General features: G+C 38.6%; 1 protein-coding gene across 1 annotated transcript in view; it reads left to right on the forward strand.

The window, feature by feature from the left end:
• Positions 1–13044, forward strand: part of SCARF2 (scavenger receptor class F member 2) — a 233358-nt gene that overhangs the window by 157849 nt on the left and 62465 nt on the right. Inside the window, exons 8-9 of the mRNA XM_063454609.1 lie at positions 28–145; positions 4354–4475. Coding sequence (XP_063310679.1) covers positions 28–145; positions 4354–4475 — 240 coding nt within the window. The remainder of the gene's footprint in view (positions 1–27; positions 146–4353; positions 4476–13044) is intronic.

Genomic DNA, 13044 nt, shown 5'->3' on the forward strand with positions numbered 1-13044 from the left:
ACTTTCTTTTTTGTTGCTTTTTTTCAGAAGCCAATCAACGTATGGGTGTGATTGGAGCAGGAGCTCTCGTAGCCTTACTCCTAATTCTCCTCTTATCTTTACTGTGTTGCTGTTGTGTCTGCCGCAAGAAGGAGGAATCTGCCGAGTAAGTTTTAACCATGCACTAGAATTATTTTAAACAAGAATTTTTTGTACCTTTGCCTGGGTGACGCAAATTATGGAAAATGTTAATTGTTTATTACTTTGTAAATATAGGAAGTATGTAATAGACATGTGAACACATTTTCTCGTCCATAAACGAATAGCATTTTCTGAATCAAAGACCTTTTAATCCACACCTGAATTGATGTATTCATCTGAGAAATAAATGGATGAATCGATTCGCTTGCATGTTAATTAGATGGTTTTTGATTCAGGTAAATGAATTAATTTATGGACTAAACACATTTCTCCACATATCTACACCCAGTAACAGATCTGCTGAAAGCTCATCTGTTACTATGTTTATTTGTTATATTTATTTTATCCTGAAAAATAGCCCTAGTATGTGAGATTTGTTTTCTATTTCCTATATGCATAAATTCATGTGCATTTGTTGTTACTTTTGACATCTGCCTCTTCTGTCGTGTGGTATAATGTACATGTAATTGTAAGTGTTTTCAACAACCAAAGTTACTGAGGATTAGAAAATGATTATATCTGTTCTACATGGTAAAATGGTAGATGGAACCTTGGTAGTATAAAAAAAAAAAAAAAAAGAAGTATCACACAAAATGCTGCATTATATACATGCCTATCCAAAGTTAAGTTGTTCTTCTGTGCCTGTGGTTATAGTGTTGGCAGTCCCCTGGCATGTGAAACCGCTTTTAAAAGATTAATGCTAAACAAGAGACCCCTGTAGCCCATCCACTTTGTGCTGTTTGGGCCAAAAAGATTAATGCTAAACAAGAGAGCCCTGTAGCCCATCCAGTTTGTGCTGTTTGGGCCAATGAGGAAACATTAGCCCGAGCAGCAATCAGCAACAGTGATGGGCTGAGGATGCAAGCCCATTGGTGCTACCATAAGGTGGCCCAGGCGGCCGCCTAAGGGCACACCGGCTCTAGGGGCGACACATCAGCCTGACCGGAAGGAGGGAACAGCACTGCGCTCCCCTGCAGTGGGTTACTACTTGTAGTGTGGCCGAGCGCAGCCCAGAGCTTTCCGCCTGCAGAGCCCAGCCTCCTACCCTGGTGCCTACCGCAGGCTGTGTGGAGGGGGCAGGGATATGAATTACATCAAATCCCTGCACCCTGTGTAACACACAGTGCTGCTGGCGCCCAGTGATGAGGCTGGGCTGCAGGAAGGGACTCCACAGAGGGATAGCATGTACCCCAGGGACCAGGTTGAACAGATGTAATTATGTAATTGTGAATGTCTCTGAATGTATGTCTGTATGTCTCTGAATGTATATATGTCTGTGTATGTATGTGTGTCTCTGAATGTATGTATGTTTGTATGTCTGTATGTATGTCTGATGCATGTTTTCTTTTTAAAGGGGGGTGGGGAGAGGGCGCCAAAATGCGTTTTTGCCTGTGTAGCTAAAAGTCCTAGCACCGTCCCTTTATACATTGGCATGGCTAGGGAAGTTTGTAGTCTTCGCCTAAGCCATACCTTCAGTGGGGGCAGGACTGTGGGAGGCCAGGGACCATCATTTAGTATTAAACAGCTAGAAAATGGTTTAACACTGACTGGACGGACACTGACAGAGGACTACAGATACTGTAACAAATTCAGTGAGATGAAATCGTTATGGTGACTGTAGTGTCACCTTAATGACAAGTGGTGATCCATGACATGGTGATCCATAACAAGTCACTTCACTGCTTAATACCTGCTTAATATCTAATACTGCTTAGTATGTTATATCAGAAATAACAAAACCTTTTTTTATTAATTTTTTATTTTATTTTATTTACTTTTTTTTCCATTAAACAAAGGACACAATTTTTTAAACACTAATAGGGTTATTCACTAAATTAAGAATTGATGGGAATTTAAAGTGAATCCCAGGGGCGGAGCCTAGCCTGCAAGCAGAGCAGATGTATGAAGTCTGATCTCCTGTGATCCTGCCTGATTTTAGGGTGATAACCCGATTGAGTGACCCCTATCTTATCTGGAGGGCACTAAGTATACTGGGGGCACTCCAACGATCGCACACCTGCAAAGTGAAGGTACCACCCCAGGGACCGGACACTTTTTACTGAGGCCTGCTGAAGCCTGCCGATCTCCTTACTCATTGACTCAGCCTGATCCTCCCGCACTCCTACCCCCACACTCTCCGGACCAGTGGGGGATATCCTGGTCACCACTGGACACACGAGGCTGCCTAAGCTACCTTAGCAGAGAAAGCTAACAGGGTATCTTTCAAACAGTGCAACCAAGATAGCGACTGCCCCTGCACCAACCTTGCAAGGTCTGATTGCGCAACAAAGGCCCCAATGTGTCTCTATCGATGCTACCTTGCGGTGCCTCTATGAGGTCTTCCCACGATTCTGGCACAGAATTCAAGAGCGTACTCAAGCATCCACACTCACAGAGGAGGCAGATAGGAAGGGCAGCATCCAACCAGAGCGGAGAGGTACTTCTCTGGGCGACGCTCTCACACATTCATTTCCCAATCCTGCTGTTCGCCTGCCTGGGCTGAGGGCCCCTTGAGGCACTGCCTCAAAGCATCATCCACAGAAACGGAGGATCGAACACCAGAAGGATACCCGGGTCCGTGGACCAGAGATGCAAGCTCTCCACAAAGTCTGGGGCTGGAGGAGAAATCAACTTTGCTGTCTCAGCGCTGCTCAATCCATGACGGACTTTTCTACACATGCTGCACATCTGTCGCCGGTGGGAATCGGATGACCACAATACTGGGCACACAGCCTGAGCATCCTCCTGTTTCTTACTTAGACATGTTAGCTCTCATGATTCTCTCCTTAACATGTTTAGGGTTTATCTAACTGCGCTATAGCTTCCCCAGCATAATTCTTTTTGATTACTCATTCTTAGTTACTTCGCTGACTCGCTAGTGTACTCTCTTATTTAACTCGTAAGTGAAGCAAAGCTTGAATATGTTGCTTATAGCATATATGAAAAATGTGCATCTTTCTGCATGCACCCCTATTGTTTTACATGAGGATACGCTTGGGGGATTGCTGTTGGGGCACCTGAAGCTTGTTTGTATTATTATGCACTGCAAAAACATTAAACAAAATAAATAAAAATAAAGTGAATCACAAAAATAAAGGCCAAAATAGCAGAATTGGAAAAATGATCTAAGTCAGTTATATTTCCAGTATAGATACTTTGGCCTTAAATTTGAAATCCACTTTAAATACCTGAAAATCCTTACTTCAGGGCATAATCCTGTGAATCACTTTACTTCCATTCAGAACCTGTAAATCTTTGTGTATTTATTTGATTCAGTTTTTTTTTCATCTATTGTTAATGCATTGTCTTAGTAAAGCATTACTGGAGTGGGAGTCTGTTCCCACCCTGTGTGTTCTTTTCACTAAATATTCCTTTAAAAAGGGTTACCATCAAACGATGTAGTACAATATATGGCAATGGCAACCTATGGGCTTTCAGATCCAAATGGGTCCACTGCAGAGACCAGATTTCTTCTCCAGCTGACCGTTCTTCTGTATGTAAGCTTGTGATCTGTACCTCCAGCAGGTGCAAACCATTTGCACCACTCCCTCGCAACTAGCACTTCTGAGTGATCCAAAGTGTTTCTGCTACTTATTGAAACAACACTCTGACTCAGTGGGAAGCATCAAACCTAAGGGAGAGGTACCTAACGGAGACACACAACATACACATACATGAACTACAACTCAAACAAATACATAACGTACAGTATCACACACATACCACTGACAAACACAGCTTCACATGCAGCCCGTCCAATGCACATACAAGCAGCACAAACATGCATAAACAACACGACAGCTCACACACTCACAATACCACAGTAAAAACTTCACACACACACGCACATATATATATATATATATATATATATATATATATACACAAATCTAAAGGAAAGCTACATTTAAGAAGTTACATATGTATTTTATAGTCTTCATATTTTGACCTACATGCAATATGTTAAAACAAAAAGCAAAGATGTTTATTTTTTAATCTTTACTTCATTTATTTATTTTAATTATTTAAAGCAATTAACATTAATATGTCATTAAAGTATCATTTTAAGTATTTTAGTATTATCTCACATATTTATAAGAATTTAAATATGTTGTTTTACGCAGTAATCAATGTCCTTCCACAATACTCTGTTTACTCTTCTATTCTTTATAGTGGGACTACAGGCCAGGTGGCAAATAAAAAAACTCAACGTCGGTTTTGTGGACGGTTTAGCAGAATCAGCATGAAGTTGCCAAGAATTCCCTTGCGCAGGCAGAAATTGCCAAAAGTTGTGGGTAAGATCATTTATTTCCTTTTAACAATGTGCCTTTTCAATGAATAAGTAATGTATTACAATGTGATTTTGGCACAGTTTACAAAAAGTTTATGATTTCCAGACTTGATGACAGACCAGTAATAATATCCTCAATGTCATAGTGACTGAGCCGGAACCAAACAATTGTGTGTGCTTCTGCACAGATTACATTACAAAATATATTGCTTTTGTCAACAATTTATATTAGATGATTTAAAAAAAATTATTTCTTAGAAATCTAGTGTTTTTGAGAGCCAATTGACCATTGTGTATGTTCTAATTTATAGAATGCCCCTTTTTGGATAACATTACTTTAAAATCATCTTATTCTACTCACCATAGAAGCTTAAAAGAGCAGTTCTGGCACCATAACCATTAGGCTGTCAATGGTATCACCCAGTTCTTGGTCAGAACGGTTTCTGAGCAGTTTGAACAAACATGGTGTTCCCCCAGATACCTGCAACCCAATCTTCTTTCACTATATTGCAGACGCTGAAGATCTATGTCTGTATTAGCAATATCACAAACATTTTAACACCTTTCAATGGCTGTGTAGGTCATCTGATATGCTCAACAGTGAAGATTGCATGTGCCAGGGAGACTGGGATTTATATGTCAAGAATCTGTAGGCACAGGATTCTAGGGCACCCCTTGCTCCCCTCTTTCCCCCAACAAAGGGTGAACAAACATTTAAATTTGACAACTGTATACCCATATATGTACGTTCAGTGTATGCTTAAACATATATTATTGTAATATATTTTATAAATAAATAATATATCTGTGAGCATAGTGCGTGTATGCAGATCTGTAAATGCATGCAGTTCAAGATAATGTTAGAAGTGGATAGGGTCAACTGGGGTTTAAGGTTAGAGAGGGATGTTGATGTCATTTAGAGGATATATGGCATTTATTGTTAGCAGAATGTATAGATTGAGGGTGGTTAACGATGTGGTAGGTTAGGATTATTCCGTTCAGGGTTAGACTTGGGTTAAATACATTATTGGGGTACAAGAAGTGTTTAGTTTTTAAAAGGAGTTAAAACTAGGATTAAAGTAGAGATTTTTTTTTCAGGTTTAGGCTTTAAGTGCCTAAATGTTGGATTAATGATAGGATTGGTTAAGGTTTAGGGATGGGTCTAATTTACGGTTAGGGGAAAAGGGATGTCTAGGCTATAGGCATCCCCAGTTTGAAGAATTATTTGGAAAGTACTTACCCTACTGTTAATACTAGAATTGCAGTAGCTGTTATACAGTGTGCATCACTCACTTATGCTGGCCTCCAACCACTTACATTTTATTGGAACTGTCATAACTTGTCCTGTCCCATGGTCCTGGTTTTGTTCGGTATCTCGCTTTTGGGGACACCAGGGAACTGTTCTAAGAAATGTCACTGACCTTCTTTCCTCCCACCAGCAACCCAATCCTAAGGATGCAAGAGTTAGGAAGTGTGGCGCTATCTTTAATTTTCCTCCAAGGCTTTTCCTCTGTGGCCAGAGGGAATGATCCCTTACATTTCTAGGGGAAGCCTCACACACAGACACTGTAGGAACTGGAACAGCACTAATTGTTCCTGCAGCTCTGCTTTCAAGCATAGGAGGTTACAGATGATGTTGACCAGGGTTCTCTGTACTTATCTCTTCTCACCAGCCCTTAAAAATGCACATTATAAATGCTGTAAAAAGCCCCCACCCCCGCTACAGGATACGTACCTGCAGGAAGGTGCCTACAATGCCTGATGGGAAATTTGACCCTTCAGAAAGAACTCAAAAACAGTATGATCAAAACCAGGGGATTGTGCCCATACCCTAAAACCATCAAAACCACTACATTTTTCAGTCCAAAGTATGTGAATGAGCTAATAGTATTTAATTAATTCCTGAATTGCTGACTTCTAAATCTGAGGAGTGAATAATGCTTGGGTGTTGATACTTTAAACAAAACATTGCGGGAAATCATTTGAGGAGATAAAGACACACCATATCCCAAGGTGTTAACCTAAAATGTATGTATGCTAGTTTTCCTTTTACATTGTCCCCCGAACACAATACTGTTAACAGTATTGATCCATTTGACAAGTTTGATAAAGTATGAAACATATACAACATTGTTCACGAAAACTGTACTTTTTGGGAATTCCCCAGGGAATTTAATATTTTAAGCCCAAGTGGCCAAATAGAATAAATATTGCAATTCAGCTAAATTGGAATTCCTGACACATCTCTGTTTAGGGAATAACTCTTGTGGTATTTACGGTTAACCAACATTAAAAGAAAATGTAGTACAGTCAATATGAGGAATAATGAACAATAGTCTAGACATCTAACTGTGGGTTAGAATCAACCCCTTGAAACCACTGTTCTATTTAAGTTATTGAGAGTTGGATACAGACCTTGGATACTATGGGTCACATTGATGACCACAACAGACAGGCAGAAGCTCCACCATGGAGTCTTTCACAAAAAATAATTATGAAAAAATATTTTCATTTCTTCACACAAAAAGAGCGCGTAGATTGTGGATTTGAGAATTGGTACTCTAATTTATTTACTATCTTACCTGGGCAAGTTCATGTTACTTTGTCCTTTTATAAATTCCTTAAAGGGGTGAACTTAGGCTCATGGGATGCAGCCACTGTTACAGATTTGGGCAATAGTGGCTGAAATGTTGGTAGGACCTACTGAAAAAAACGTCACTTATTTCCATATTTGAGATGTGTTACAAAGTTAAGATTGGCTAGAAATACATTTAAAATAGATTTGTTATCTAAAAGGCTGGCAATCAGTTGTTACTATTGGAGCCTCCAAACCACATATGGCTACTCCAACCACCACGATAATTTCTGCTTTTAGAAGTGGTCATGGTTGTTGAATCTCTGCATGCAATGCTGCACATACAGATATATTTGCATCTACATTGTTGGGGCTTGTTACACCCTGAGCATATGTGACTTAGGCAGTCTAGAATCTCCCGATTGCCTAATGTCAAAACTGTCTGCCATCATCGCGCACAGCAAACTGAAAGCATAGCATTCGAGAATTTGTCTGTTTCGGCTGATTTGACATTAAATTTGAAATTCACTTTGAATTTACCTTGAATTCTTTCTTTAGTGAATAACTCTGCAAGTGTTTCTAATGCAATCACAATCCAAAAATTGTGCAACATTTTTGGCACTTGAGCCCAAAGTGGGCCTTGACAATACTTCCCCACAGTGTGTATGAGTGCATCACAGTGATCCCAAGCTATAAAACTCACTGTAAACTTAAGGTACAGAGTGTATGAGTATACTACAGAGCTCCACAGAAATACATTTCTCCAACTAACCAAAAAAAACCCTAAGGCATAGTTTATCATAGTAATCAATACATTTTTCACTGCATATACTTATTAATTCCAACTCCCATCATGCTCAGCCAACCTGCCCAATTTTCCACAACACACAGAATTGTGGAATAGGCTATCTGGACATCATGAGAAGTGTATTTAAGAATAAATATTTGCAGCACAACTTGCCACCGCAACTATTGTATAACAGATAATAGCAGAGGGGGGAGGGCATAATATTTTCACCGACAAATCCTTGGTACATTCTTTAATGCTCTGAACCTGCTCATATTCTGTGCTGCTCTCTGTACTGGGATATATGTCCCATCTTCATACTGTTTTGTAGCATGCTGCTGTGTATGTAGAAGCACCCAAGTATCTTCTCCCTCTCCTTCTACATAGCAGCGCAGCATGAAATTCAGGCAGCGTCATTTCAGTCCGTGCAGATAAACTCCTTCCACTCACAGTAGCTAGGTAACAGGGGCCTGCAGAACAGACATTGCACGGCCATGCTAGTAGTCAGGCTTGTCAGGCAGTCCTATCTGGAGATCGGCAGTCTCTGGGTTTGCAGGCCGTTTGCAAACTCTGATTTGTTTCTGGGTGACCAAGGCGAGAGTGAAGCTGTGTGCAGGGGCTCCATACTGGAAGTGCTTTACTTTCATAAGACAGAAGCAGTCACCACATGTAGAAAGCAATGTTAATGTTACCCTGCCACTTCTACCTGAAAGATCTGGGTCTGTAGCCTCTAAAGCCCACCCCTTGCAGTGTCTATGGCTGATAAGGAGAACTTTTCGTCATCAATAACTACTTAAAACCCAGGGTTAACTTCAGTCGGCTTTGCTAATCACGTAATTTCAAGATTGATACTATAAGATTATGAGGCTAACAACAAACCAAATGAATCCATCTTTGAAAAGATGTACCTGCCCTTTTATAATGCAATGGTGATGATAAAAGGTGACATGTATGTGATTAACTTGCTTTTCAAATCAACATTGCTATGAGTGTTCACATTGGATATTTTGGGTATAGTACACGTGTATTTGTTGTTGTATTATGAATTTTGATATATTATTTAGCTTTTACAGTGTTTATAAATGCTTTAATCGCTTTCATTATTTTATCAGGTACTCTTTATGTACTTTTGATCATGGTGCTTGCAGATATCATCATTGCAAACAAAGCTGGTTTCCCATTAGGCAGAGTAGGCACTTGCCTACAGGCACCTGACCACTAGGGGTTCCCGTTTTCAGCACTTATAATGTGACTTTTGGGGCTTAAATAGGCTGGTGGGAGAGAAGTACCGGGAGGCTTGACCAGTATCCTCTGTAGTTCCCGCAGCCTTGATAGAAGATATATAAGTTGTCAATTGTCAAATATGAATCTTTTTAGATGTTTTTATGCACCAAATGTCCAGTTAATTTATAATACTTACTTTTTCTGCCTTATTTTGGAGTTCAGGAGCAGGGGGAGCCAAGGCAAGTGACATGTCAATCCAGCCCTAATTGTAAAGGATGTATTTGTGGTGCTAATGTTGGCCATGAGCAAATATTACATTTCAAAAAAAATAAAAAATTAGTTAATTGATAGAAAAAAATACATTTTGTATTTCTTTTTATTTTTGCTAAATATCGGACAGTTCCATTAATGTATTTACTTTTTTTGGAAGGATTATTATTGCTTCAACCTGAGTTGCTTACATTAGGTAGAGAACCCTTTTTCATCTAAGCATGATAACATTTTCAAAATGGTTTGACTTCTAAAATGAGGTCCACCAGGATCTCCCTTAGAGATCTCTAGTTGTTATTGTGCTTGTACTGTTCCTTTAAAAAAAAATATTGAAATGGCAGGATTGTGATCCAAGCCACTTAGTTAATGACTCATTTGCAGCTGTCGATGTGTAGATAATGATAAAACAGTGTAATTCACTTTATAATTACTAGACACTGTGAATTTGGGGACACAAAGAACCGCTAAATGCAGATGATAGCTTTTGAAATTTGCAAAATATACTTGAACAGTGTGCAAAATATAAGTTTTGTATGATGAAAATTTCCAACCATTGGGGTATGTAGTTCACTATTTTATCAAGCAAATTATATTTTAACAGAACCATTTCATTCTGCAATGCGCTAGATATAAGTATGTGTTCTTAGCTAAGGACATGTCAGCAGAAATTGATTAATGTCTGGCATATATAAACGTTTTACTGAACAATATATAAAATTTACTGTCAACTCCTGTTTTGCTTTCTGTTCTCCATTTCACAAAACGCAATTTATTTGAAAGCTAAAGCTCATATATTCCAAAAGCAAAAATATAGATCAAGGTTTACTTTCTCTATAGCATATTAAAAATGTAATGAACACACACAAAAAAAATATCCACCATGAAAAGAATCCTAAAGAAAGCACCTAAATGTATACAGTTCTCAAGAAACAACTGTAGTTCATTCCCATATGCCTATGTCAAAGATATATCAATAAATAAATACAAATTACCAAATAAGAAATGTAATTTATATATAACTGAAACAATGGTTAGGTCCCAATATTCATAGATTGAGATGATCTACTTAAGACATCGGAGGACAGGGAGTGTAAAAAATTGGCATTTCATGAATTTGCATTCTTTCTGTAATTCAGAAAAGTTTATTAAACCCAAATATTAAACCAACCCATCTAATTATCTTAATAGCCCAAATGAAACATTTGTATTTTTGTATTTAATCTCAAAAACAGGACTCTCCATTTGTTTTAGAGACATTGTATATGAGGGCACTATGTTAGATTGGAGGCTCATATTTACTTACAATGTTTGATTTGTAATGTTTGTTACCCCATAATACGGGTTACATAACTAGAACACAGTTCTTTTAAACTGGATTTAGAATTTGAGATTATTTACAAACTGGTAGAATTTACCTGTCACTTGTTTATAAGGGTATAATAGTTAGCAGGTATCTTAGATGTTGAATGTCATAGGTGAGAAGTATGCCATTAACCCAATTAGAAGGACCACTCCAATCATCATAACCCCTACAGCATTCTGCAGGGTTGATGGTGCCAGAAGAACCTTGGCACCCCAAGAATGTAATTGTTTCGCAATGATTTGACTTAAAAACTGGAACCAACAAGCATTGTTCTGAAAGCAGGAATATAGTGCTAGGAGCTTCTGTTAGTTGTCCTAAACTAAACACTGTAATGCCAGTTCATTGGTTAAGGGCAAACGCTGCACCTCCAGGCTTAACTCAAACAGAGAGCCACTACCAACCATCTGCTGTTGTTAATAGTGACAGCTTACAGCAGCTGAGACGTGGGTGGTTCATGTTTAAATGGTTCCATTTAATGATAAACTTGTTCTCTCTGAAATACTACATGCCTCCCTAAGTCCCAATTTTGTACGTCTGTCCTGCCCCCCTGCTTTAATTCCCAGGTGTCTCAGTCTAATGATATGCTTGAGCGCATCATTGTGCTTTGCAGTGGCTTTAGCAGCGCTCCCTGCATGGTCTTGGTACCTGGGGGCCAGCTCGGCTTTCTGTCAGGTGCCAGACCAGCCCTGTTGCTGGGCTGACACACCCTCTTTTTTTTAAAAGGACTACCCCCTTTACCGGCAGGCCGCCCATTGTGGGCATCAGTAATAACGTGCTTTGCCTCATTGGTGAAGACCTCCCCGATTTCCTGAAGTGCAATGTTGGGTGGTATGATACTATAATTTAAATCACAATTTAAATATTTGCAAATACCACTGAAGGTGACATCTCCATTTAGAGTATGGAGCTGTCCCTCGCAGCCACCGCTACCTTCTTCATGGAGGTTTTCTTAGGCTCCTAGCACTTCATTTGCCAGAAAATGCATCATTGCTGTACCCTTGCACATGAGCAAGAGTAGAACAGGTCTACTGAAGTGAGGTCTACCGAAGAACATGGTAAAAAACAGTGACATAGCTGCCTTACAAACCGTTATCTCAATAGAGGGTACTGTAAATCTTACCAAGTTAGACTTTTGTGAGGAATACCTTCAAAATTATTTATAGAAACATAGAATGTGATGGCAGATTAGAACCATTCGGACCATCTACTCTGCCTAATTTTCTAAATACTTTAACGGTGTTAACCACTACCACCTTAGCTGGAAGGCTATTCCATACATCCACTACCCTCTCAGTAAAGTAATACTTCCTGATATTATTTTTAAACCTCTGCCACTCTAATTTAAGACTTTGTCCTCTTGTTGTGGTAGTTTTAAATATAGTCTCCTCCTTTACTGTGTTTATTCCCTTTATGCATTTAAATGTTTCTATCATGTCCCACCTGTCTCGTCTTTCCTCCAAACTATACATGTTAAGATCCTTTAACCTTTCCTTGTAAGTTTTATCATGTAATCCATGAAGCAGTTTAGTAGCCCTTCTCTGAACTCTCTCTAAAGTATCAATATCCTCCTGGAGATACGGTCTCCAGTACTGCATACAATGCTCCAAGTGAGGTCTCACCAGTGTTCTGTACAATGACATGAACACTTCCCTCTTTCTTTTTTTGAATCTTTATTTTTTTCTGTTTCTTTTCAATTTTTTTAAACATTTAACAAATTGCAATATTTGTATATTCTTTGGTCAATATTCAATTCATACAAATTTTACTTACAAAAAAAGAGGAGAATACAGACCTCTTTTAAAATGGAATTTAACATTAAATATCTAATAGTACATATATTATACAAATTTGCAATATAACACAAAACAATATAGCAGCAAAATAAGAAGAAAAAAAATCCCTAAGTAGAGTGGAAGGAGCTTTAGGTATAGCTTATATATTTTCAATGTTCATATATTTTCAATGTACAAGGAATGTAAATTACTTCCAACTAGTCACAAGTATTTCTCATATCAATCAACTCAAGACATTTCAACCAGACAGATACTTTTTTACTTGATTTTTGTTTGCTCAACATTAACTCCATTTTTATCTGAAACTCGAGTTGTTTTTTTACATTCTTCCAGGGGACTTCTGAATCTTTTTTCCACCATCTCGCAATTACTATTTTAACAGCTAGGAAGAGATGTATAAGGATTACCTTTAATTCATACGCCATAAGTGGCCAGTTTAGGTGTAGCAAAACGACCTCTGGAGAAATTTTCAACTCGAGTTTTAGATTTTTGGATATGAACTTTTGTATTATCAATCCCACCAGATATGTCTAAAATTACCTCTAGCACTTTTACATCTCC

This window comes from Pelobates fuscus, chromosome 5 (genome assembly GCF_036172605.1).
Source record: "Pelobates fuscus isolate aPelFus1 chromosome 5, aPelFus1.pri, whole genome shotgun sequence".
NCBI lineage: Eukaryota > Metazoa > Chordata > Amphibia > Anura > Pelobatidae > Pelobates > Pelobates fuscus.